Here is a 26,651-nt window from a genome sequence, read left to right on the forward strand (position 1 = left end):
TTTCTCCCTCTAGCTCTTCGACGACATCACATCATCACACTAACGCATCATGAGCCGGCGATGCCAGAGTAGTGAGATACGGGTGCAGTTCTCTTATCAAAAGGTGTTCTGCAAAGGGAGCTAAGAAAATCCCCAGTGCTGAAATGGGGCAAGTGTCTGCAGGTCTGTGGGTGTCATTCAGGGCTGGTTGTCAACTGGCACTTCTCACAACACCTCAAGTCTGCTGAACAGCTCGAGGGTGGCCCGCCACACTCCTTCCCCCACTAACACCTGGCTCAAAACCAGGAGTTGAAAACAAGCACATTAAACACCTCAAAAAATAATACGATGGCATAGACCCATGCAAGCATAAGCCCTGACACCCACTGGCTATAAAACTTTTGGTTAATTATTATATATGTATTTTTTCCCTGTAAAACAGAGGTTATTTATGCAAACTTTGTTTTCACCCCTTAAGAATGGCTTCAGCATAAAAGTTTAGTTTACTTAAGAATAGTTCACAAAAAATTTTATTCAACTAAATGAATGTTACTGAATTTGTCTATGTTTTTTCAAGAATGGTAGTTTTTCTTCTCCTTTGTAGTACGAGATACGATTAATTAAGGCATTAGGACTTGAAGAAACTGACCTTACCCAACAGTTCCTGGTGCAGATTGATTACCTCCTCATTTTTTTTTAATAGCTAATTTAGCAGTGACAAGAATGACCTGCCCGTCCAGTCTGTTATGGAGAAAGTTTGTGTTTACCAGAGCAGGGCTGTCCAGGAGCAGGGGGGGGGCATTTATCCATTGCACCTTCTCATTGTTCGAGGGTCAGGCAGGCTGCATGGGGCTTAGGATCATTGATGTGGGATTACAGTAGGTGACGGGCAGGAGGATACGCCATCTGCCAACTGGAAAAAGTAAGAGTTAGTTGTAAGATCTTAATGCCTTCAAGAGAGATCATTAGGTTCCTGTAGGAGTTCAAGACTGATCTCAGGGATGCTCATACTCGCCCTCTCCTTTTTAAACTCTGGACTCTGATCAGCACTCATAGCCCACAGGGTGAAGCTCGTCCTTGCTGGCATTCATCCAAGGTCCTTTCCAACTAGATTTAAAAATGTATTGGATTCAAGAACCAAACCGTGGACCTTCTGTGGATCCTCCCTCTGCCCCCCACGCCCTGATCTAAGGCCTCCTAGAAGCCTTCATGATCTCAGAGCTCATCCTTTCTCTTCAACTTTGAGAAACTTCTATGTTAGTTCTAGTGCCCAAGGTTTTTTAAACCAAGACTTCTTCTGTCTCTCTGGCTCCCAAATTCATCAATAATCTCCACACAGGCTAGATATACAGGCAAACATCCATAATGAAACACGGTCAACTTTTTTAGGGTACTAAGCCATAAATTACATGTCAGAGAACCCTCTATTGGTGTTTTCCTAGGAGTCTGTGATCCTTGGGCACTTGGTCTTGGTAACTAGTTATCTGACCTTCCAGGCCACCTGCTCAGTTAACCTCCGAGTTCCAGAAAGCAGTCTTCATATTAGCCGTCAAAAGTGACTTAGCTCTAGCAGATAGCCGTGGCGATCTGGTAGATACATTCTTTTAAAAAATATTCCAAGTCTCAGTCTGAAAAGGTGCGGTATACAATTCAGGTCACAGAGTTGAATATTGAGAGCCAATAGTACCGTGAATAATGCTTGAAGATAAACACAATTTCATCAGCATGACTACGTACCAATTATTTATCTGAAGATCTATTTGCAACTAAACATAAAAAGGTGCTGTGATTGGTGTCGGCAGGAAGTATGTATAAAATTGCCAAATCTGTTCTGAATTGCTCATCCCTAAACCGTGTGCAGCCAATTGGCAGGAGCAAAAACAGAATGTGTGATTCTTTTCTTTTTCCACGCTGGAAGTCAGCAAAGGGACACCCATGGCTGGATTTCTGAGGTTGCTTGGTTTTTCAAGTAACCTGCACACGTATAATGTCTTCTTGGTCTTTGTCTTTTGTCCTCCTAACAAAATATGCAATTGTAGTAAATTGTGATGTACGGTTGAGGGTCATTGTTGGTGGTGGTCATGTTCTGTGAAGCCCGGCCAATGTCGAATTAGCAAGCCTTGGACTCCTATGGTAGATCGAGGCTGCCTCCTCACACTCCCTGGCCACACGTTCTCACCGATGGACCAGTCCACACTCTTGTCTTATGAGTGTTTCTGTTTATCAACAACTTACTTAGATTGCGCTGCTGATTCCCTAACGTTGGACTCCATACCTCCCACACTATAGCTAGTGCCTGAATGGAACCTACCTAACAGTTGTATTTTCTCCTTGAGGCTCACTGTAGCTTTCTTGAGCTTAGGGAAAATAGGGTACTGCACTCTGCTTGGAGGACATTTTTTTAAATGATTTCATTTGTTTATTTGAGAAAGAGAAAGAGCATGAGCAGGGGGTCCGGTGGGAGCAGAGGGATAAACAAACTGCCTGCTGAGCAGGACGCCGATGTGGGGTTCCATCCCAGGCCCCAGGATCATGATCTGAGCTGAACCAACTGAGCCCCGCAGGTCCCCTGCTTGGGGGTCATTTTAAAGAAAAAAAATGAAAAAAGAAATGAGACCACATAGACCACCAAAACCACTTGTTTACAGAATGAGAACCAAGAAGGCAAAGCCTTGTCGCGTTTTTTTAAAATCTGGATTTAATTTTATTTTTTAAAGATTTATTTATTTATTCAGAGAGAGCAAGACAGAGGCAGAGACACAGGGCAGAGGGGGAATCAGGCTCCATGCAGGAAGCCCGAAGCGGGACTCAATCCTGGGTCTCCAGGGTCACACCCCGGGCTACAGGCGGCACTAAACCGCTGCGCCACCGGGGCTGCCCGCATTGTCGCCTTTTTAACCTCAGCTGGAAACATGTACATCTGGGGACTCAAGTTTTTCCTCACTCAGCACGTGTCCAGGGATGGCTGCAAAGGTGCTGCAGTGTTGGATTTAGGATTACAAATCCATGTCAGATTAGGCCAATTCACAAATAGGGAATCTGTGAATAATGAGCATTGGCCGTAACTAGTGAAAGTCCGTGACCACATTTCCTACCAGGGCCTGTGTGTGTCTCTATGTGCATTTATGGTAGGGTTGTCATGGACCATTCGGACAACATAACATGCTGAAAACCTGAATACAGCAGAGTAGGGCTGAAATTTGGAAGGCATCCATATGACATGGGATTAGCAAGAAGTCATTGGGATGAACAGTTAGGATAGCCGGTGGGGTCATAGCAGACTGGTGAGGAATCAGATGAAAAATTGCACTTTCTGCAAAATACAGCTTCAAGTCATCTATCAGACGTTATTAACACGTGATTTAGGAGAAGGTTAAAGAGGAGATGCATAACTTGCATACCTAGTGCTTCTTAAATGCACACATTTTTGAGATTAAAACAACAACCATTTCTTTGATGCCTCACAATTTTGTGGGTGACCAGTTTGGGCAGAGCTCAGCCAGGGGCCTCTGCAGCCCTTGGCACTGAATGAAACCTCACGGTGGCGTTCCGACAGCACAGGGGATCCGTAGGGCCCGATGACTTCACTTGCTTCTGATGCCTTGGTTCGAATGGACGGGCACCTGCGCTCATCTGGAAGTGCTTACAAGAGAGGCTTCCTAAAGGCTCACGGACAAATGATGTGGGATTTTGTAACGTGTAGCCTTGGAAAACCCAGAATACCACAGTACTTGGTCCAGTAGCTCAGAACAGAAAACAAGACTGGTTTCAAAGGAAGAGAAATTTGATCCTCCACTGCAGAAGTAGCAAGGAGGATACCTATTTGGTTGCCCTTTCAACCCTTTAAAAACCCTGTAGTTAGCATATTGTGTTTCTGTTGACTTCTGTATCCAAAACTAATTGTTGAGCAACACATTTGTGTTAATTTTTTTAAAGATTTATTTATTTATTCATGAGAGAACACAGAGAGAGGCAGAGACACAGGCAGAGGGAGACGCAGGCTCCATGCAGGGAGCCCGATGCTGGACTGCATCCCAGGACCCTGGGGTCACACCCTGAGCCGAGGCAGATGCTCAACCGCTGAGCCACACGGGCACCCCTATTTTAAGTTTTAAAACAAATTAGATCACACTGGTTTGCTCATTCATGTTTATTCACTTAATCTAATCACCTAGTACAGTAACTAGAATAAGGGAAATACACTTTTTGATATGCAAATACATTATCATTCCCTTAGAAAACTCTAGAAAAAAACACATAATATAACAGCCTTAATGTCAGTTAGAAAAGAAAGAGTTTTAATTCACATGTGTATTATTATTGATCACTATTACAATTGATAAAGTTGATTAAATTTCAACGTTTTATTGCTGTAAAAATGAGAGATGAAAACATTTAGACTAGGCTTTTTGTTTCTGTTTTTAACTTCTAACTGAAGCTATGAATGCTAAAAAAATCCATGTTATAAATGTAATGGGTGATTCTATACAGTAACTTCTTTTCAAATACTTGGGATAATTGTTATGAATTATATTGTGTTAACGAGTCAATATCTGGAGCCTCTAACCATTGAATGCCATATATTCTGCTGCACTTAAAATTATTGTCTGGATAAGATAACTACATGTTGTAGTCACAATGGACAAACCGGGGGGCGGATTCTCGAGTCTTTCAAAAGATTTTCAGCCATGAAGGGAAAAATAACAATTTAAGTGAATGAGAAAAAAAAAAAAGTTAATCAAAGAGAGGGAAGCAAATAAGATCAATTTTTACTGCAACACAGTGGGCTTTGCTGCCACCCAGGAAAATCTGTAAGTAGGAAACAGATTCCTGATTTTTTTCTTCACCGTCCAACTTTCTCCCATGGGTAGGTGTCAATTATAGAGGCTATTCAGTTTTATACCCAAGGAATACACTTTAGGAAAACATTAATAAAACCAGTGCAATAGTCAAAACCGTAGAGAATACCTGTCTGGTGTCTATCAGGACAATCTGTCTAGTTTTGAATGTTTGTAAAAGTAATCTACACTTACTGAAAATACAAAAATCATGAAATTCTGTATTATGTAGTGATAGTTTTTGCCAGGCTTGCATTGTGCCCCCTTTCCTGAGCTGGTGGCTGGCCAGATCAGCCGGGGACACACCGTGGGACAAGCAAGGCGGTGCCCGCGTGGGGGCTGTGGTCTCCACCTGCCTCTGCCACACCCGCCAGCCCGTGTAGACTGTGCAGAGCAGCACCTGCAGCACCAATCCCCGCGTCCCCCTCAGGGCCTGTCCCGCCCTCCCTCTTGGGCCTGCGAAGCACAGGCCCCGCTCCCCCTGGAGTGGTGTTTCACCCGGGGTCCCACAGTACGTGCTCCCGCGCCTCCGTCCCCTCGGTGTCCTGCGCACGGGGACTGCACACTGTCCACACCCCAGGACCCCCTCTGTGCCTACAGCGAACGTGCTCCACTCTGTGGCTGCTCCGTTCATCGGTTCAGAGTCTCTGTGGCTGTTCTCAGCGTTGGGCTGTGAGTGATGGTGCTGTGCACACGGGGGCTCACGGGTGCACATGTGTGTCTCACTCTGAGGGCGGAGTGAGGAGTGGACGGGCTGACTTACGGGATAACTATGCTAAAAATGACGCAAATCCCTAGAGAGGATGATCACAAGAATGTGCTGTGCTATATTCACGCAAAGGAATCGCACACAGTAAGACAAACAGAAGAAACACAGCTACACGTAACGGGATGAAAAGGTGTCACAGAAAATTTTGAGGAAAAACGGAGTGTCATACTTCTTGCGGTGTTCACTTTGCCTGTGGATCTAAAACAGACACAATAAAGCTGTAGATTTTAGGGATAACCATAGAGGTGGTAAAAGGATCTTTATTAAACAAAAAAGTACCTTTTATTAACAAGGAACTAAGTTAAAATTCAGCATAACAGGCCCTTTTCGGGAATCTCAAAGGATATTCACATTATTTTTTGTGAATACCCAAGTGTTTATAATTATTCATTATGCTCCATGTGTATGCACTCTTCTAGAGGTGGAATATATGTCATATGGTTTTAAATTCCAAGTTGCATGCCCTGCATCAAGTTGCAAGTTTCTAGGTTGTTTTGTTTTGTTTTTTGCCATTTTTTACCTTTGGCTCAAACATCTTAAATTATGTCCCAGTTTTCATGGCTAACAACACACTTCATCCGAATGACTGAGACTCCAGTCACCTGGAAAGGGTAAAAAAATTCATGCCCCTCTAAGAACACAACAAAGAAACATGGACACAAAAAATAGGATATGTGTGTCAGATTGAATTTTAAGCAATTAGTGGACAGAAGGGGATAAAACAGATTACAGATGGATGGAAGCTTCCACTTTTTTTCTTTATTTCTTAAAAATTTAACTTGTCTTTATATTGAGCACAAATAATATTTGTCTTCTATTAAGAGAGATTTACTTTTGAACTCCAAATCTTACAACATTCTGAATAAAAATTTACATTATCTCAACAACATGCAATCTGACTTTCCAAAAGGCAATTAAGAATGTCAGAAGATGGGCACCCAGGTGGCTCAGCCGAATGAATGTCTGATTCATGATTTTGACTCAGGTCATGATCTCAGGGTCATGGGATTGAGCTTCAGGTTGCATTCAGTGCAGAATCTGCTTGAGATTCTTTCTCCTTCTCGCCCTCTGCACACACCCCTGTCTCTTCCTTTCTTAAAAAAAAAATGTCAGAAGATACAATCAAGTCAATGACACAAATTTATCAGTCTTCTACCCTTTGCCTGAGAAGATCAAGATGAAATATATATATACATAGTACGAGCCTCAGCAATCAGGCAACAAAAAGAAATAAAAGGCATTCAAATTGGCAAAGGAGAGTACCGGTGCCCACGTGTGTGCACACAGGACCTCATGGGCCAGGACGCATGTACACACCAAGGAAGAACGTGTGGTTGGAGGTATGTCCTGTGTGTGACACCTGCCTCCAAGGTCATAGATATGAGGCCACAGTGGCCTGGGGACGTCTGGAGGAAGCACCCAATAGCATAATCCCTGTCCCACAGGCAAGACACAGACCATATACGATGGGCACAACGGCTTCTCCTGGGTCAAACTGGGGAAGACTGGAGAGTCGTGTCTGAACCCAGGCGTGTGTCCAGGCTGGGGCCCTGCTGCACACAGTCCTTCCCTGGGGCCTGTGGACAGGGGTGCGGTTGTGTCCCTGTGTGCACAGGCCATTGCCTGCAGGGAGGGGGGGAAGCCGTCGGCAGCCGAGCGCTGACCCTGCAGCTTCCTCCAGGAGTGTGTCAGGGAGGGGGTCCCAGGAAGTGAGGTCACTTCCATGTCACAGAGCCCAATGGAACTTGGAACCCCCGTAACCAGGCACCCGCATCCAGTGCAGCCCCAGCTCAGCTCACTTGGCTGGAGTCATCCACTAGTGGAGGATGTTCTCTTGCTGCCTTCCCACCTCTGGGGGCTCTGGCTCCCAGGAACCCCGGGGGGGCCGCTTGTTCCAATGCTGTAGGCTTTGGCTCCAGCATAAAAACCAACGCCTCAGAGCGGTTATCAGGAGGCGCCCTCAGGTAACACAGCACAGGCCAGGCTGGGCTCCCTGTGCCAGCCCTCCTGGGAGCCCCATCCCCTCCTCCTCAGTTTCAGGGAACCAGGGATGTTTGGGCAGGTCGCAGCCAGGCTGGGGGACGCTGCATGGTGGCAGGTTCCCCGGGATCCCTTCAGGGTCACCCTGATGTCACGGTGGGCAGGGGGGAAACAGGGCTCCTGAGGTCCTCTTACCCGCCCCCGAGTCACCCCGAGGCTCTGCAACCACATCCCTTTGCTCTCCCCAGGGGAGGTGGGTGCTGCCTGCGATGTGGTGTGTCTGGGTGGAGGCAGCTGGGGGTGGGGCCCGGCCGAGGGGCCTGACCGGGCGCTGAGGCCTCCTGCCTGGCCGCTGGGCACTGTCTCCACAGAGCTCCACCCGGGACATGGGGCGCGAGCTGGAGGAAGGGGTCGTCTGCCCCACAGCCTCCAGGAGCAGGGAGGTGCCCTGCGCAGCTAACAGAGGCAAGCGCGGGCTCAAGGTGAGTGCAGGGGCTGGGCCCCCCAACACCCCGGGCCCTGATGCGGCAGGAAGGACTCCGGGTCCCAGAAGCCAGCCTGCTACTCCCTGGGCTCCCCTACACTCCTGCTCCCACATGAGTCTGGATCCCCTCCTCCCCACACCTGACCCCCCATGGCCCTGCCCCTGCCTGGGCCAGATGCAGAGTCCCTGCGCAGAGATCTGTAGGAACATCAGAATAGAGCCTTCAGGGGAGGCCTGGTCGCCCGGGTATAAGCGCCTGCCTTCCCCCAGGCCCTGATCCTGGAGCTCCGGGTTCGAGTCCTGCCTGGGCTCTCTGCACGGGGCTGCTTCTCCCTCTGTCTGTGTGGCTGCCTCTCTCCATCTCTGTCTCTCTGTATCTTGAGGTCCTTGTATTGATCCAAATATTCTGAACATTTATCCTCTAAGATTGTTTCTTTATTAGATAGTTTGTCATGTTTGTGTAAGAGACAGGCAGGGAGCTTGAGCGGGAGAGGGAGCCCCAGCTCCTCAAGCCCACTGGGCCCCCAGCGCAGGGCCTGCCAGGGCGGGATCCCAGGCCTCCCGGCGGCTCGCTGCAGGCTGCATGTCCCCTCTGTCCCACATCAGGGTGCAGGGGCCTCGGCTGGGAAGGGGCGTCCGATCTGCCCGACCAAGCCCAGCCGGACAGAGCTGCTGGAGCACAAAGACCGACAACTGCAGCTCGCCTTGCAGCGCAGGGACGTCATCTCCATTTGCAGCTTCTTAGACAACTATCATGGATTCGCCACCACAGACGAGGTGCTGGACCTGCTGTTCACCGAGTGAGCACCTGCCCCTCTGCAGGCCAGGGCTGGGCCACCTGCTGGTGGGGAGGCTGGGGATGGTGTGAGCTTCCCAGCCTCGGGCTGCTCCCCCCCCTGGAGCAGGGTCACCCAGGCCCTAGCGGGGTCCTGGAGGGCATACCCGGGCCTGGCTGGTGGCAGGTCGGCCAGAGGGGCTGTGCCTGTGCTCAGCACCCGTCCTCTTCCACCGTGTCCAGGCCTTTGCCTCCTCCTCCTCCCCCCCACCCCCGCCCTGTTACCAGGGTCCTGAGCTGGCCTGTTTCCCCATTGAAAGGGAGGTTTGAGAGTCCATCGGGGGTCTGTGTCCTGGGGCAACCAGACTGGGGGACCCTGGGATGCCCCGGGCCCACTTGGATATGGGCCATGGGCCTAGCCGGAGCCCTTTCATGCTCAAGCCTTCAGGAGGCTCCGCAGGTGCGGGGGCATCTCCAGGAGCTGCCCGCGGCCCCATGCACAGAGCTGACGGCCCCCAGGGATCCCGCCTACTTGAGGGTCAGAGAGTGACAGCCCCCATGATGAGAGGTGGTGTCCATGGGACGACTCATGGGATCCCCTGCCCTCCTCTAGGTATGGGTGCATCGTAGCTGCGTGTGGTGACGACGTCGCGGTCGTGCAGCGCTGGAAACTGTGAGTGACTCCGGCCCCTGCAGGAGGGCCTTCCCTCTCCAGGAGGGCAGTGAGGGGGCTGTGGGGCGGGGGAGCTGCACCCTCACCCCATATATCTGCAATTCTCGTGACAGGGTAAAGGTCTAAGTTCCATTCTGGAAAACAGCAAAGGAGATCAAGGATGAGGTGCGGGCTTGCTGGGAGGCACTGGGACCCCTAGGAGACCAACTCCATTAGCCTCCCAACCTTCTCTCTGCCCCACACCTGGGACGCAGAACAGAGGGGGTGGGGAGCTTCACACTCCCTTATCTGGTGGCACCTGGACCCGGGGGCACAGCAGGTGCTCAGGAGGGCCGGTGAGGGCTCCTGGAACAGGCAGCCCCCACCCCGTGGGAGAAGGGAGATTAGAGTCAGGGGAAGGACAACCCGGGGGCCCCTCGGGTGGGAGGCAGCACAGAGCCACAGGAGGGAAGGTGGCGGTTCTGGGCGGCTCCTGGCAAGGCCTGGCAGGACACAGAGCCCGAGCCCTCCTGGCTTGGAGCCTCCCAGAGGCACAGTGTGTGCAGTGAGGGCAATGACAGGCCAGACGCCCCCCGTCCCCGGACGTCTGCCGCTAGACTCTAGGGGCAGGTGGGCAGGTTCTAGGCTGAGGAGGGAGCCCCACTTCCCCAGGAGAGATGGTAATGGTCACCCCGCTAGGTGTGGGCTCCCCGCACAGAGGCTGCGTGCCAGCCCCTCCTTGGGGAGCAGGCCAGTGGCAGGCAGGACCGCCAGGTGGCAGGGGGATGAGGAGCAGGACTGGCCCCGACAGCACCACGTGGGAGGCCGAGGCCCCAGGTCCTGCAGGGCTTCCCCAGGACACCTGCATGTGATGGAACCCTGGCTTCTGACGCCTGTGCCCGCCTGTCCCTTCCCAGGGCCATCTCCTGCATGCTGGAAATATGGCTGGATTATTATCGGGACGACTTTTGTCAGCTCCCAGAATTTCCCTCGCTTATGAAACTTCTGCAATTCCTAAGACAGCACATGCCAGGCTCAGACGTGGAACTCCGGGCCCAGCATTACCTCCAGCAATTCAGATGCCTCCATGCAGCGTAGCCAGAGGCTGGGGGTGAGGACGCCTAGGGGTGGCCGAGCTGGGGATGGGGGGGCGCGAGGATCCAGACTCTGTGCAGCTTGGACAGGAGCAGGGGGTGGGCTCACACCTCACCCCACGGGCTGCAGGCTGCGGACACCTCCCAGGGCTCTTGCCTTCACACACGTGGACCGGTGGGAAGAGTGGCCTTGACTTGGGAGGGACGTGGAAAGTCCTGATGGTGATACTTTGTCTTCTTGGAGCTACAGCTTCGGCCCAAGGAAAACACCCTGAAGCTCAGGAGTGCGCCCCAGCTGTGACCGTGGGGCCTGCTGCCCCGTTGGCGCCTGAAGGGATCGAGGCCGTCCTGGCAGCTGGGGCTGAGGGCTCGGCCCACACTGAGGCGCCCGTTGGGGAGGCGAAGCCCCTGCAGATAGTGGTCACTCCTCTAGTTCACTGCTCCGCTCTGGAGGAGCCCCCTGCACCCGCGGCCACCCCAGAGGAGGAGCAGGCCCCGGTGCCTGCCATCGGAGTCCTCAGGGTGCCAGAGCCACCACCTGCCGCAGAACAACTGACATCGACCCCTGAACAGTCCCCTGACCACCTCGGGAGCCCGCCCCAGCTCCCACCATGGGGCTCGTGATGGCTGCAGCCCAACAGAGGCTTGCCCTCCCCTGACATTTCACTGTTTCTATATTTTGAGTTTTTCTTTAACCTGTATAATGGCTTATGAGTTTTATTGTAATAAAGGATAACTTAACTTCACACAAAATTGATTCTGATGCTTTTAAATGATACATCGTTGTACTTTAGGTCTTGTCACACTGTGCCAGGCCCGGAGCCCAGGGCAACGGGGGACACAGCCCAGGATCTGGTGCTCCCCTGGGACACGCAGAAGCTGGGAGGACACAGGACAGCCAGGTCACTCCTGCCGCTGGACCCAGAGCTGTGCAGATCACGCCCCGACCCCAGAGTACTCAGGCCCCTGCGCACTGGGAGCTGTGGTAGTTACTGTGGGAGCTGACTCTAGGGCTGCACAGCTGGCTGCCACCACTGTGGTTGTCCCTCCAGGTGTCAACCTGTACCTGGGCCTGAGCAGGGGCCTCACGGGATAAACAACTCCCCCTGAGCCATACACCTGACAAGGGGCGGGGCAGCTCCCCAGGTACACACACCTGAGAACCGGCACAGCAGACCCCTCCCCCAGAAGACCAGCTAGACGTTCAGGGAAAACCCAGTTATTGACCAAGCAACACTGGAAAGTTCCAGGGGAAGTGGAGGGATTTACAGTGTATAGAATCAAAAATACTCCCCCTTCTTTTTTTTTCTGTTTCTTTCTGTTGTTTCCCCACCCTCCTTTTTTATTCTTTCTCCTTCTTTTTTTTTTTCTTTTTCCTCTTTTTCCAGTACTACTTGTTTTTGGCCACTCCGGAGTGAGCAAAATAACTAGAAGGAAAAACTCACCTCAAAACAAAGAATCAAAAACAGTCCTCTCTCCCACAGTTACAAAATTTGGATTTACAATTCAGTGTCAGAAAGCGAATTCAGAATCACAATGTAAGAATATGGCATCCCTAGCTCTGTTTCTACACTTCCATCTCTCGCTAATACGATTCCTATCTACAAAGATTATGAAAGTTTTGATGAATGTGATTTTCTCCCTAGTTGTGAGCTGGAATCTACAACAATAGAAATCCAGTGGCTGGTTTCATACTTCTTGGGAAGATATATCTTGTGAATCTCTCCTTCCTACATGAGTATATATCCTAATCCACTGTGTATTTGCCTAATTTTCACTGTTCCCTCTGGAAATGCCACAGCCGTATGCTTTATATCCTCTTGTTTCAGTTGGTGTTTGTTGTCGGCTTGTGCTGTTTGTAAACATCATGGCTTTTGTGTTTGAATGTGCAGGAAGGAATGCACTGGGCTGAGCTTGTGGTCTGAATGTGTCAGTATGTCTTGTTCAGCTTACATAATGGGCAGTGTCTGCTGAAACATTTTTGAATGGATGAGACAGTTATTTCTTACTTGTGACCATGATCAGTTCCCTTGGACAAGGAGGTAGCGTGGTGCACTGTAGAAACTGTAATGGAAGAGAGGTTTCTGAGAATGCATAAATCTTAGAAAAGGGGGAACCACAGTCTATTTCTCTTCTTTGCTAAACAGAGGCCAAGCAATACATGAGCATTTTTCCAGCCCTCGATCACTGACTTGGCTCAAAGGGAGGTGGCCCTGCTGGTCTCTTGATGTTCAGTCTGGCCCCTAGAATGTGAGAAGATAAATGTGTCTATTATTAAGCCACCAGGTTTTTGGTAATTGATTATGCATCCGCAGAAACAAAAAAAGAGTCGTAACCAAGATGGCCTTTATCACATTTCATTTTGTAACGCGAAGAATTTAAATTGACATATGGATTTCAAGTCTGGATTGAAGTCATCCAATGATATCAGATTTATTATTGTTGACTTGATCTTAATTGAGCAGACTTTGGTAAAATGGAAATCGGTGCACTGCACGTGAGCCATGAAGGAAAACTCCACAGAAAAATCAACAAGTATCAGTCAACTTGTGGAAATTTTGTTATCTAACATTTTCCTCCTGGAATTACATCTGCATTCACACAAGCCCGTGCACACACACACACATGTAGTGTTTAACATGGACCTCATGAGGACATCCATTAGCAACTCTTCAGCTCCCTGCATGATTGCGGCTGGCACCTCCTGCATGACCTTCTGCTCTGTGTTCCACCCACACCTGATGAAGTCCATACACCTGCCTTCAGGATCCCCAGAAATCACAAGAGGGAGTCTTGCACGGAGCTCTCAGACCAGCAGGGAGCGCCACTGGCCAGCAGAAGCATTCCCTAGTTTTCCAGGAGGACTGGACATTGTGCAGTTGCTCAGGCTGGTAAGTCTGCCTCTCCATGCTTGGGCTGCGGCGTGGGGATTTCCCGGGGCCCCGAGGGGACATGAATACTTGCAGAGGATGTGACGGGTTTAGGATTCCCTTCTTTGACTCCAGTTTTGGCGTTGCTGGGCCCTGAGCTCTGAGCTAAGTTACAAAATGTTGAGGGTGCTCAGGCCCCTGCTAATTTGTTTTCCAGTATTTTTGGATTGCAAGAGCACTTCCACGGCACCCAAATGGCATTAGAATTTAATGCTGGCTCTAGTGAGACAAGGAGGGTTGTGTGAGTCTCCCAGGTCTACAGGGTATGGTGCTGATCTGTGGACGGAACGTGTACATTTTTCTAGGATCTGCCAACCTGGGGACATTATCCACTTGGCTTCCCTGCCCTCATGGAGGGTATATGCCTCAGGCGAGAAATGTGGAACATGCTGAGAGGGTTTCCGCATGAAAGGAAACCAAGCAGTGGAGTGGGAGAACTGTAGCCTCGTTGTGTGAAATCTTCTGGGGAACAATTAGAAATGGTCTCCACATATCGGACACTCCTCTTGAATAGAAAATGTAGTCAGTGTTTTATAACAACAACCCATGAACAATCCATAATAAGAGACATAACAGTAAAAGTAATAATCAAGAGCAATGTAATGATAGGAGGATGATCACAATGACTTTAACGCTATTAAAACAATTAATACTGCCAGTTCTACTACCACAGACCCAAGAAGTTGGGAGATTCCGGTACATATTTCTCAAATTCCTTGTCAAATGACAAGGTATCAGGACCTCCTTCCTGGGGTATCTCAGGCTCTGAGCCCTATGCTCTCAGCAAGAAAATTTTTTGATAAGGCAAAAACAGGCAGCCTGTGGCATAGAAAGTGAAACCAACTAGGTCCAGGTCATTGGGGATGTTGGGAACTTGTGTGCATATCCCAGTGGGGGGGCTTCAAAGAATGGAGGTGGAAGGAGGGCTGTCTGGGGCTGGCCAGCCACATGATACCCATCAGATTTCAAGTATTTGGGCAGCCCTGGGTGCATGCAAAGAAGGCAGGAGCCAGACTCACAGCCAGTGTCCATGAACCATGCTATGACTCCCAGTAAACCCCAGCATTTTCTTAGCCTTAGCATCCCATTGCCTTTCTTCCACCTCTTCCATCCAACTACTGGAGGTCCAGGTAACCATATTTGCGTATAGAGGCTCTGGGCTGTTGGAGGGTGAGCCTCTGTCAACCAGACCAGCAGGGGTGACAAAGGCCAGCAGAGGACTTTCATACTGCTTTTGAGTGAACCTAGAAAGTACTGAAGTTGCTGGAGTAGGTGGGCAGTCACCACCCAGTGCCTTCATAGGCAAGTTCCCCTTTTTTGGAACAAGGAGAGGACTTTAAACATTTCCAGGGACTCAGTTTGGCTGAGATTGCCCAATGGTGGTTCCCTGACGCTGAGCTGAAGTACAAAATTCTAAGGATATTTGGGCAGGTGTCAGCTGAAACCTCTCCAGGAAGAAAGACAAGAGCTGCTCCTTGGTTCCCAAGTAGACTCAAAAACATTTGACGACTCTGGCCATCCAAGAACAAAATCCCTATGTCTTCCCGCTCATCACAGGAGTTATCTGGACCTACAGGAGCCCTCATAAAGTTTTATTAGAGATTCAGTTAGGTCATGGGAAGCCTGGTTGTAATCAAGTTTTCACATGATCGGTTCTCAGGGTCTGAGCTGAAGCAGATAATTCTGAGGATGCTTCAGTTCAGGATAACTTTCTCCATCATCTTCATGGAGGCGAGTGATCCCTGGGCTCCCAAGTGTTTTTTACAAACTTTGGGGAGGTTCTGGTGGATCAAGGATGCCCCTAAATGGCTGCAGATTGCAATGTAGAGAGGGTTTCTGGGAGGGGTTCAGAGGGAAAACCAAGCATACCCCGGTTAACACACTGAAATGAGGATGCAGTAGAGATGGAGGAGATAAAAAGAGAAGGTAGAGCTACTTGGGGAGGGAACCTGAGCTCCATGAATAGGGACCAACTGTCAACCCCAACTGTCAGAGTAGACAAGCACATCTCCCCACCCCTCCCCCCTCCCCCCAGTCCTTTTCCCCTGGGTGTTCAGGCACAGCCGAGGTCAGTGCTTGCTTTGGAAGTGCTGCTGTTTAGAGAGCGCTACAGAGTTCCTGTCCTGCTCAACGTGTCATTCTCCCCAGGGCTCATTCTTTTCTCATTTTTAATATATCTGATTTTGTTTCCCCTTTTTCTGTGTTTCAATCCCAACCTCTCTGCCTATTGTTCGACCCTCTTAAAAAGTCCAGTCTGATCAGGTATGTCTATCAATCTCTTCATCTTGTAGAACTCTGTCTCAGAGATTTCTGAGGTGTCACAACCAATGTTGCCAGCTATGCATGTTGCTCACTGGCACGTGGAGATGTCTCTTGGCTCTCATCCTGGGATTCCCAGGAGAGTGTTCTCTTGAGTTTTCCACTAGTTTCCTATTGTCACTGTAGTGAATTACAATACACTTAGTAATTAAAAACAACAGAAAATAATTCCTTTTTTTTTTTTTTTTTTACAGGTTTGCAGGCTTAAAACCTACAATGAGTCATTTTAATAGTCGTGTGGTGGTATCTCACTGGAGAAACCCCTGTGGATTCTCTTTGTTTCTTACATATTTCATTGTCTCATTTGATGGAAATATTTTGCTGCAATTTTCACAATTGGCCTTGGTTCTTTAAAATTAAGTAACTTTGCCGAGCAAAATTATATATGGAGAAAATATAGAAGTGATGTATACGGAATTGTTTCAGTGAAGATCTAGTAGGTTCCTTGAGAATAGAGAGTGTGCCCCATTTGTCCATATGCCTGCAATGTGTGTTAATAAAAAACTCCAGGACCACCTTCATCATTACTCTTCCCCCATTTTGAGTTACTGCCATTGGTAATTAAGCGCTGTTGTTACCTCTGTGTTTACTTCTTACATTTCAGCAAACCCTAGTTTTTTGTTCATCAAAACAAATGAATAAATATCCTACCTCAAGTGTAATAATATCGCCTATTTCTCCTTGAATATACTTGGCCAGGACGTTTAGATACTGGCTGTTCTCTTTTATACTTCCAGTTATTTCCTTGGTCAAAAGCAGGGAGTCTGATGCAGGCTATGGTAAGGCATGGCTGGAGAGGATGGTTAAGACCTCTAGTTCCTGTTTCTACCCTTAATGTAGAGGGCACATTCGGTTTGGGAGTCAGCTGGAATCTCAGGAGGAATCCATTTGAGAAGACCAGAGTTGAAAGGAAACAGGGGGAGCCAACGGTGGAATAAAGCCATAAAAAAAAAGAGTTAAGCCCCAAAGATCAGTTGTACGGAGCTTATTTTCTTAGACTCAGTTTTCCTTATAAGTAGATCCTTATCATTTCCCTCTGCCTGGGCCCAAGAGCGGTATCATGGCTCTGTCATGCTATTATCTGAAAGACACTAACTCTTGGAGAATATAAGCAGAGGAGGTTTGGAGACAAATAACACTATTAGGAAAATGCCCCATTTTCTGTTACCCATATCCTGTTCTGTTTCAGTGATGAAGCACAGATGGTTCTAAACACCTGGAAAGCCCCTGACTGCAGTTCATCCAAGTCCATCCCACCAGAACTAGGGTGTGATGCACACAATCCGAAGGGAGCATTCAGGTACCAGGGAACTATGGTTCTCTCCAACACTGACTATCCCATAGGACGTAGTGGGATGTAGGTAGTGTATGTAGTGGAGACTTTGGCCTATGTGTAGGATTGTCTAAAGTGCTCAGCTTCTCAAACTGAATAAGTCTTTTATAAATTTGTTTTGTGACCTGAGGAGACTTGGTTCAAAAAAGAATAGATTGGCAAAGGTGATGATCATGGTTCTCATGGGTGAAGGCGTCTATACAGACAGTTGGAAAATGACTTCATTTCAGTCCGCACCTCACCAGACTATAGAATATCTCTGTTTGCATAATGAGGACATTTCAATACCTCCCTACAGGTATCTGGGTTCAGGGGTGTCCTATGATAGCAGAACGGCCTTCAAGGGAGGACAGAGAGTCCTTGTTAGTTTGGATGTTCATGGAAGTGGGCAGTTTTGAATGGAACTAATTGTCAAATGGGAACGTGAGCTACGGACACTTTGGCAATAGAATGGAACAGCAATCTTTCAGGTCAGTTAAAGTGATTTTGACTAGGTTGACAAGAAGTTGGTCTGAACGAGGGCAGGGCATTTTGTCTGAGAACTTGTTTCAGACTCTGCTAACTGCCGTGAAACTCAGTCATTCTGTTCTGAGCACCCACAGGCTTCCCATCAGGCTGTGGAAACTGCCATGTTCTATGTTAGTTTGCTGGACATGTAACTTCCAATGAAAGTCTGAGCTTAAAGGGCACCTGGGTGGCTCAACTTGTTAAGCATGTGCGTTTGGCTCAGGTCATGATCCTGGAGTCCAGGGATCCAGCCCCGCTTTGCTCAGCATGGAGTCTGCTTCTCCCTCTGCCCCTGCCTTCCCACTTGTGCATGCCAGCTCTCTCTCATTTTATAAATAAATAAATAAATAAATAAATAAATAAATAAATAAGTAAATCTATCTATAAAGTCTGAACTTCTGTTCCCCGAGCAAGGAAGTGAGCCATTTGTTAATTTCCTCTCAATATCTCCTTTTCAATAAGTGCAGGACGGTGAAATACCACTGGGCTCAAAGACAGACTTCTAGATTTGAGTTCTGAAGCTCCACTCTGGCTTTTAACTGGAAGTGTGGGACACAGAACCAGGGCACTTTCAAATCTTAGATGCTCCTCTGGTCGGTGATCTATAGTTGCCAAACATCACTATGCAGGAGATTTGACTGGACATGTGGTTTTAAAAATTCAGATTCTTTATTTAAGAATTCCGAATATGAAAGTGTTAGAGTCAGGAACAGAGCTCTGTTTTTCAAAAATATTCTAGGTGACTAGAATCAACTTTCTAAAAAACATTTTATTTATTTATTCATGATAGACACTGAGAGAGAGGCAGAGACACAGGCAGAGGGGGAAGCAGGCTTCCTATGGGGAGCCCGATGTGGAACTCGATCCCAGGACCCCGGGATCATGATCTGAGTCAAAGGCAGATGCTCAACCATTGAGCCACCCAGGCATCCCTAGGTGACTAGAATCAATTTGGCTCTGGAAACCCTGATTTTGATTATATGATTGAACAACAAACACGGTGTGTGTGTGTGTGTGTGTATGTGTGTGTGCATATATCCATAATATGTAGCATGAAGTGTAGAACGATATCCAATCCCCAATTCTAGGTAAATGAGAACAATGTTAGTGAGGAGAGAGAAGGGAGGAAAAGTTATGGCACAATTAGCACATACTGGGGAATAATATGTACATTTATGCTGTGAGGGAATTGTGTGATTTGTAAGGGACAATAAGCCTGAAGAAGTCATTTTTAACTTGAGTGCCTCAGTAAGTGGTAACAATATTTACTAAGATCTGGAATAGGAAATGAAGATCAGTTTTGGAAAGGAAGGGATAAACTGCAATAAAAAGTAGTTATTTATGGGTGCCCATCAGAGATCCAGTTAGGGAAGACCAATGCCCTGTAAAACTTTAGCATGAAGTTAAAGTTGGAAATACAGTGTAGGATTTTATCAGACAAAGCTCATTTAGGTCAACAGAAATCATGCTGAGTATTCCGAACATGAAATTAATGCAAAGGATTGCTTACACAGGTAGCAGATGGTCAAACGTCGACAGAGATTATTAACTACGGGCCCAGAGGAGCAAATGGGAAAGACGCTCTCAGCGGCAGGGGTCTGAAATCCTGGTGTTAGCTACCTACAGCTGGGGCTGGATGTATGAGTATGGGACACAGCACAGCTGGTGCTCAGACCTCTAAGTCAAGAACAGCTCATGAATGATGCTTAAGACTTTAAGGAAAGTGCGCTCCATGACTGGGGCCCAGAAAAGTGGGGTGGGGACATCCTGCAGACAATGTTCAGACTTTTGAGGAGAAGATACGACAAAACAGGGGCCATGGAGAACCAGGGTACACAGCCAAACAGGTTGTGGCCCAGCTGGGCCTCTTAATGGCTGCACCCCCTGGGTGCTGCTAGTTCCTTCAAGGGATCTTGCAAGGCTGCTGAGAAAGCCAAAAGGAGTTGGAGCCTGGAGCCAACCATCTGTTGCTGTTGGGGTGCTGCTGGCCAGAGCTGGAAATGGAAGGGAGAGTCTTCACCCTTCATCTTAATTTCCTGCCTACTGCCAATGTCTTGCATTAAAGGGGCTAATGGGGAGCAACTGGCCTCCAGGTCTGGCGGATGCAGTGTGCAGGGCATCCATGCACTGCCGTGGAGTGAAGTAGAGAACGGAGGCTTGGAGCCTGGAAGGGCTGGTGAGTAGGTAATTCCACATCAACAGGAGAGGCTGAAACCACGGGAGCTCGTGGAATTGCTTAGAGACATGTGTAATATGAGGATGGATGAAACCAGGGTGTGTGCAAACCCAGGAAAGGGAGAACATAGGAGAACAGGGAAGGAGAGGAAGAAAGGAGCTGGAAGACTTCTATCCTCGAGGGGAGAAAGACAGGAATGAAGGAGGAGACAGACCACATTGTGAAATGCTCACGAAAGTACCAAGGTAACAAAAAATACCAACCATCGATTGCTGAGGGTGCCCCTGGAGTCTTTACAAAGCGCATGGTGACCGACACATGTCTAAGAGGTCATGGTCTCCTCATTAAGAGAAATCCCAGGAGCATGATGGTGGTAGAGGATATTTCTGTGAGACGAGAAGCAGAGGAAGACATTATACACATCACTGTTAATTTTGGAAGGAAAGGGGAGAGAAAAAAAAAACAAAACAGAAAGAACAGGGGATGAGACCTAAATACCTTTAGATTCTCAAAGGCAGTTAGTTTTATCTGAGGCCTGGGTAAACAACTTCTGGGAAGACCCCAGGACCTGCGATACCTGCAAAAAGAGAGCTTTTTCCCCCCACTCGGCTCTTGCGTAGGTTTCAGAATAAAAAAATCAGCCCATTAGCCATGAAGATATGTAGCTGCGACAGAACATTTTTTAAAAACATGTTTTTATTTCTTATTTTCCAGCCTTTACAAATTGGCTCATCCTTGGAAGTTGTGTTTTATTCTGCTCTCCCTTATTTACATCTCTGCAGAAAGCAGGCTAATCAAATAGGTAAGGAAATTCTCCAGAGCAGAGCCAAGGGGCTGTGTTTCTTCTGTTCTGGAGCAGTGTGCTGTCAGTCTAGGATGACAGTGGCCTATGACATATATCTTGCTAGCCCTGAAACCTGGGAGTCTGAATTTTGGCAAATCAGGGCAAAAGCAAACCTGTATGCCGTTACTATCATCCCGGACAAGCAAGGATCACAAGGTCACAGGAGGGATCTTGGAAAGAGTCCAATTCTTCTGCAGCTATTTCCACTTCTTATTCCACCCAGCTGCTCACTGGAGCTGCTAAAAAGTATTCCGTGCTCAGGCTTCTGCTCTCAGTCAGGGCCCCGTTTTGTGGACATGCTAAGAACATAAGACCAAAAGCCTGAAGTGTTGCTGTGCCTAAGCCAGCAACAGTGGCTTCTTCTTCGGTCTCTATCTCCTCCGCTGTAATGAAGGTGTTGAATTAGACTATCTCTAGGAACCCTGCTCTTGAAGAGGCCATGACTGCTACATTCTCACTACAAGTGGCCAGCATGAAGATGCTACACAATCTTTGGCCAGTTTAACCTTTGACACAGGCCCTTTTCATTATGGCACTTGATGTCCCTAATTGAGGAGGGAGGGGAAGCCATGCTAACAGCGATCTGTGAAGGAGCTGGAGAAGCATGAGCCAGCAGTACCACTAACGCGGCCACAATTTGTGTCCATCAGGTGGGCCATTTACTATGTGGTTGAGTCGTCTCATATTACAGACACCAGAGTCTGAACGACAAAGACCCAGGGTCACACCTCTGTCTGAAGCCAGGGTTTTAGAACATTTCAACCATGGTTCCACCTTTCCATTCTACCTGTTTCATCTGTTAATCTGCTCACTCACTTTATCAATCCATAAAATAATTAATGGGCCTCTGCCAGCCAGTGGGGATTCCAAAGGCCAACATAACACAGTGCCTTCCCCGATGCCCCTCAGGCCTACAGAGGGTATTTCTCTGCAGTGTCAGAAGCTGGATTGACAGCTTCATTCATAGAATGCCCATGTTGGAGGTCAAGAGAAAAAATCCAGGGATGTTTGCCACATGGAGCTCACAGCCAGAGGATCTTTGCTTCTCACTTTCTGTAGCTCCTGCTTGGCTTTTAATTATTCTTCCTTTTTTTGCAGCAAAGTGGTGTCAGTTCAGCTCTACAGCCCCCAACCTTATCTTCAAAGGAAAGGCACTCAACTGCACAGCGACCATCCATCTTCTGGCACTGCATCCTTCTGCGTATAGCTCCATGAGCTGAGGGAAGAAAGCAAGGCCTCAGTTATCCAGTGATTGGTGACCAGAAAACAACATAACATCACTGGGGCCAAAATCACAATTCCCTCTTACCGAGTGTCCTGCAGACACAGAGTACACGCCTAGCGATCAGAAAAAGCACATGTCACCTGAGCAGCTGTATGGGAGGTCAGATTCCCCGCACAACTTACACAGTGTCCCTACTGGGTATTCAATTCCCTCTGCCATAGTCATTTCTAGGATATCTAGAAGCAGAGCATGTCTTCCTGGGATGGAGGCAGTCTACTTTCTAATTTCAATAACATTCCTTCCCAATGTGTGATTGTTTTCATGTCTCCATATTAATAGTCTCAGACATATAACAAAAGGGAAAGATGGTGCTGTTTATACTGTAGGCCGGTCAACGAGAGACCACATGCAACGATAGACCACAGCCATGTGGCTCTGGAGTTTTAAGATTTTAGGTGCAAAGATAAAAGAAACCTGAGGCTGATCCATTCTGTAAGAAATGTCAATGAAAAATGGGTTTAATTCTGGAATTCAGAGTGATATGGACAACGAGTTTTACTTCTAAACAAAGATTAAGCTGAAGAGAGTAAGGTATTTTGAGAGAAATGATTGAAAAAAGTTTTTGGTGATAGATGTTCTCAGGAGAAGTAATACAAAGAACTGGCAGTCACTCCCAAAGGGAACTTGTTCTGGGAAAATACAGTTTTGAGGAGGAGAAAGAACACATATTGCTGTCGTACCTGAGATAATGCCATGCTGAGGAAACACTGAACCTATTCATGCTCCAGTTAGGACTCAGACCAACAGAAAGGAATTGCACAGCCTTAGATTTCTTCTCAAAGTAAGAGGAAATTTTTAAAATAGTCCAAAGTTGAACTTTGGATATTGTAATAGACTACGGAAATTCATCAGGCATTTAGCCAATCAATGACATGGAATACTCATAAGGCGTTTAAATACTTAATTGAGGCAGGTAATAAGAATGAGAATGATGATTTAAGAACAATGATAAGCAGACAATAATAATAGTGTACTTTCTCGGGGCACAGAGGATGTGCCTGGCTTTGTTTAAGCAGATTATAGAAACAGAGGGATTGTTAAACCTTCCCCAAGCAGTTACTTCTCACTTCAAACAATGAGTAATGGAATCTCTGGATAACAAGAGGAGACTCAGCAAAAGACATCAGTCCCAGGCCCCGTTCTCTGTATGGTTGCATGGGTAAGTTTGGACCAATGAAAGAGAAATGAAATGATGTAGATGCTTCTGTGCAATCTTTTTGATCATGAGCTTTACTTACTCTTCAGCCCTTCCTGTCAGAGCATCTTTAGAACCAGATGAAAGACACATGTTTAGGACACAAAGTTGACCTTCCTCCCTAGGCTCAAAGTAACTTGGTGGAGAAGAGTGTTCTTTCTAACCGTAATAGTCAACTTACCTGTTTTTTGGATTTTTCCCTAAAAGAAAAATTAACTATTTTTTCATTTACTCTCTTTTTAAATGTGTTTGTTAAAATAAGTTTGCCTCTAATTAACATAACATGTATCTTAATCTTTCAAACAATCCTATTATTATTATTATTATTATTATTATAACCCCTTCTAGAAAGGAGACTGAAGCACAATGGTTCACACAACTTAGAAGGATTAGACCTGAGATCCAACTTCAGGTGTTTTGGTGTAAAAATATCTGTGTTCATTACCTCTTCTACTGATCATTGAACTCACTTCCAGCTCTGTGATTCTGTGTGGTTGTTGTGATTGTGGCGCTCCTAATTTGAGCCCACACTAGGCTTGTTGTTAGGATTCAAATGTACCTGAGCTGAATTTGGGAACAAGAAGCCCTTAATGAGTCAGAGACTTTTGAATGGGAATGGAGAAGATGGCTTAAAATGTGTTTCTCTACCTGGATCCATTGTCTGACCTTCAAGAGAAGACTGGAGCAGAAACCAAGTAACTGACCTGATAAATGAGACTTTGAAATGTAAGGGCATGTTTTTATACCTGTTTTCAAAAGTTCAAGGTGAAGAACATTTCCCAAGATGGCCCTTCTGATCCCACGGTTAGAACCACGGTTCTACTTCCATCGCTTTTTTTTATAGTCTGCCTCATTTATGGCACTTATGAGAACTGTTTTGTGTTATAGTTTTAATGAATCTTCCCATCTCACCCATTCACTTATTTGTATATTTGAAATTTATCAAATACCTATTTACTATTCTGGGGAACCTATTTTTTACCAACACAGAAATAATAAAATAATAAACTTCAAGTAAATTAAGCATGAAGATCTTACTCTAATTACATTTTTTTACCTCCACTTTACCTACTTTTTCTATAATGCCCAAACAATTGCTTATTAAGTTTTATATGTATTGGTTTGGTAGGCCTATTGAGGCCTGATTGTGTAATAAGTAAGTGCAAAAACCAGGAAATCATGAAGTAGTAAAATACTTCATAATACATGAGGGACCCCCACTAGTAATGACTTAATAACAGAAGTATAGTTGAGAAGGGATGGATATAAAAGTTTCTTGGTGGGGGGCGATGGCACCTGAGTGTCTCAGCTGGGCATCAGACTCTTAATTTTGGCCCAGGCTGTGATCTCAGGTCATAGGATCAAGCGCCACATCAGGCTCTGCGTTCACTGGGGAGACTGCTTGAGATTCTCTCTCTCCCTCTACCCCTCTTCCACCTCTCTCTCTCTCTCTCTAAAATAAATACATCTTTTAATTTCTTAGGGATAGAGTCTTGGCAGTACTGAGCAAAAAGAGAGCATTTCAAAGCTCTCAAAGATGTAAAAGCAAACCAATCAAGATGTTAGTTGTTTAAATGATATAATTTTCTATAAGTGTGTGAGAACTAGAAAGAAATTCTAACTAATCTAAGATTAGGAGATTTGGACCAACTAATAAAACATAAAAATCGGAAAAAAAATACAAAAAACGACACTAAGAATCTCTTATCATAAGTTTTTTTTTTTTTTCTCATTTAGGCTACAAAAGCTATACTTCTCTAAATTAACACGTGTGATTGAAATTTGCCTCTGAAATTTTCTCTCATTTTAGAGCTATCACTTGGGCACACGCTGAAGCTGTGTGGACGATTACAGAAGATGGAAAGAGAGCTAACTGTAAAGAGAAGTCTGAATCCCTTGGTGGAGCTTTGGGGTAAATTAACCAGACACCCTTCTGTGTGGAGATAGTCCAGCTCAGTAGTTTTGTGTTTAAGCTCAAGAAAAGATTTCTAGTAACTGCTTTGTGCTGGGACATTTTTAGAATACAGGGATTAGTCATGCACTTTTCTAAAGTCTGAACTTTCTTCTCAAAAGACAGATTGCCACCCTTACATCTATTAGGATTTCCCTCTTACCTGAGAAAATGTGAGCAAGGAGAATGAGAGCAGCAGAAACAAAGAAAAAAATTCTCATGGCTCCAGACATCAGTAGAGAGAGGATAAAGGAGGTATAGTTGCTAGAATCCAGCTCTTTTATCAAGGGAAGTTGATTAAAACAAGTTCTACAGCTATGAAAGGGCTGGAAGTCAACTTCAGTTTGAAACGTCCATTAAAAAGAAGCTATTTTTCATGCTCCACTGAGTAACGTGTGGGCTGCCGGATCAGGAGTTACCTCAATGATGTCTATCAGAGAGTAAGGCAGACAGCTAGTCCCTCTGCCTGGATTCCTACATTCTATGTCTCTGCCTAGACATCTATTCCCTGAAGCCCCATCTCAGGTGCCTACACTTCCAGAAGATCTATAACCCCCACTCCTCTTCTTCTTTAAGATGTTACTTGCAACTTGGTCTCTTATAAGATTAACTTGGTGGTTACTAATGGGTACCTGTTATAATTGCTTTTCAAAAATTATAGTATGTGAAGAATTTTTATCCATCCAGTTTGACTATCAGCTCAACAAAAGAAACCAATTCTCCTTCCATCCTTCTCTTTCCATTGATTACTCATAAAGTGCTTTGCAGCAATAGCCATTCAAAATATACAGGTTCTTAGACTTAATTGATAGCTGTCTAATTAGGGAAACTCTTGAATAGTCAAACAGTTAATTCACAAATCTTACTAAACGTTTAAAGTTTTTACATTTGTAAATATTATTATTAAGGATAATGATATTATGACAAAATATGATCATACCTCATATGTTATGGGAATAGCTTTCATTCAACAAATATGGGTTGGAGAACTATGTAGATGTTTATGCACATTTTACTAAGAAATTTGAATTTTATCCTAAAATCAAAGGGAAACTATTGAAGGATTTTTAAGCAGGGGGGGTTATTTGAAAGATTAAAACTCAAATGAGGAGTTCCATTTTAAATAAAGAAAAGTGAGCTCCTGACAAGTAGACCCTCCCACTAATAACAAGTGAAACTGTGGGGAAAAAATTACCTGAAGAATATGAAATTTGAAATAAATACAGGCGTATTTAACTTTTTGGAAAAAAAAGTTAGAACTTGGAAAAATTAAACAGCAAAGAGTACATTCTTTCTGATTGCAATGTGGCATGGAGAGGCTAACTCAAAACAAACAAAAATATCTATCCTCTTTCTGAACTTATAAAGGCAGAGTCAAGGAAGACCATGGTTGCTGGAAATGAAGTCTCAGAGAAGGGAGCTTAGGTTCTTTCTATGAACTCTCCCCATGACTTCTGGGGAGAACCGTGCATGCATCTGATTAAGGTAAAACAAAACAAGATAAACACACAAATACCTCTGAGATTTGAGCTGCTGCTCA

The 26,651-nt window shown here is 46.3% G+C and overlaps 1 protein-coding gene across 1 annotated transcript; it reads right to left on the bottom strand.

Annotated features, from left to right (window-relative positions):
* Window positions 1-21,753: 21,753 nt before the first annotated feature.
* Window positions 21,754-25,344, bottom strand: LOC140599501 (beta-defensin 107A-like). Its single transcript, XM_072762647.1, has 2 exons — window positions 25,275-25,344; window positions 21,754-21,896 (listed from the first exon to the last, which is right to left on the bottom strand). Exons 1-2 carry the CDS (start codon window positions 25,342-25,344, stop codon window positions 21,754-21,756), a joined length of 213 nt encoding a protein of 70 aa, XP_072618748.1.
* Window positions 25,345-26,651: the final 1,307 nt, after the last annotated feature.

Source organism: Vulpes vulpes, chromosome 7, assembly GCF_048418805.1.
Source record: "Vulpes vulpes isolate BD-2025 chromosome 7, VulVul3, whole genome shotgun sequence".
NCBI classification, from domain to species: Eukaryota; Metazoa; Chordata; class Mammalia; order Carnivora; family Canidae; genus Vulpes; species Vulpes vulpes.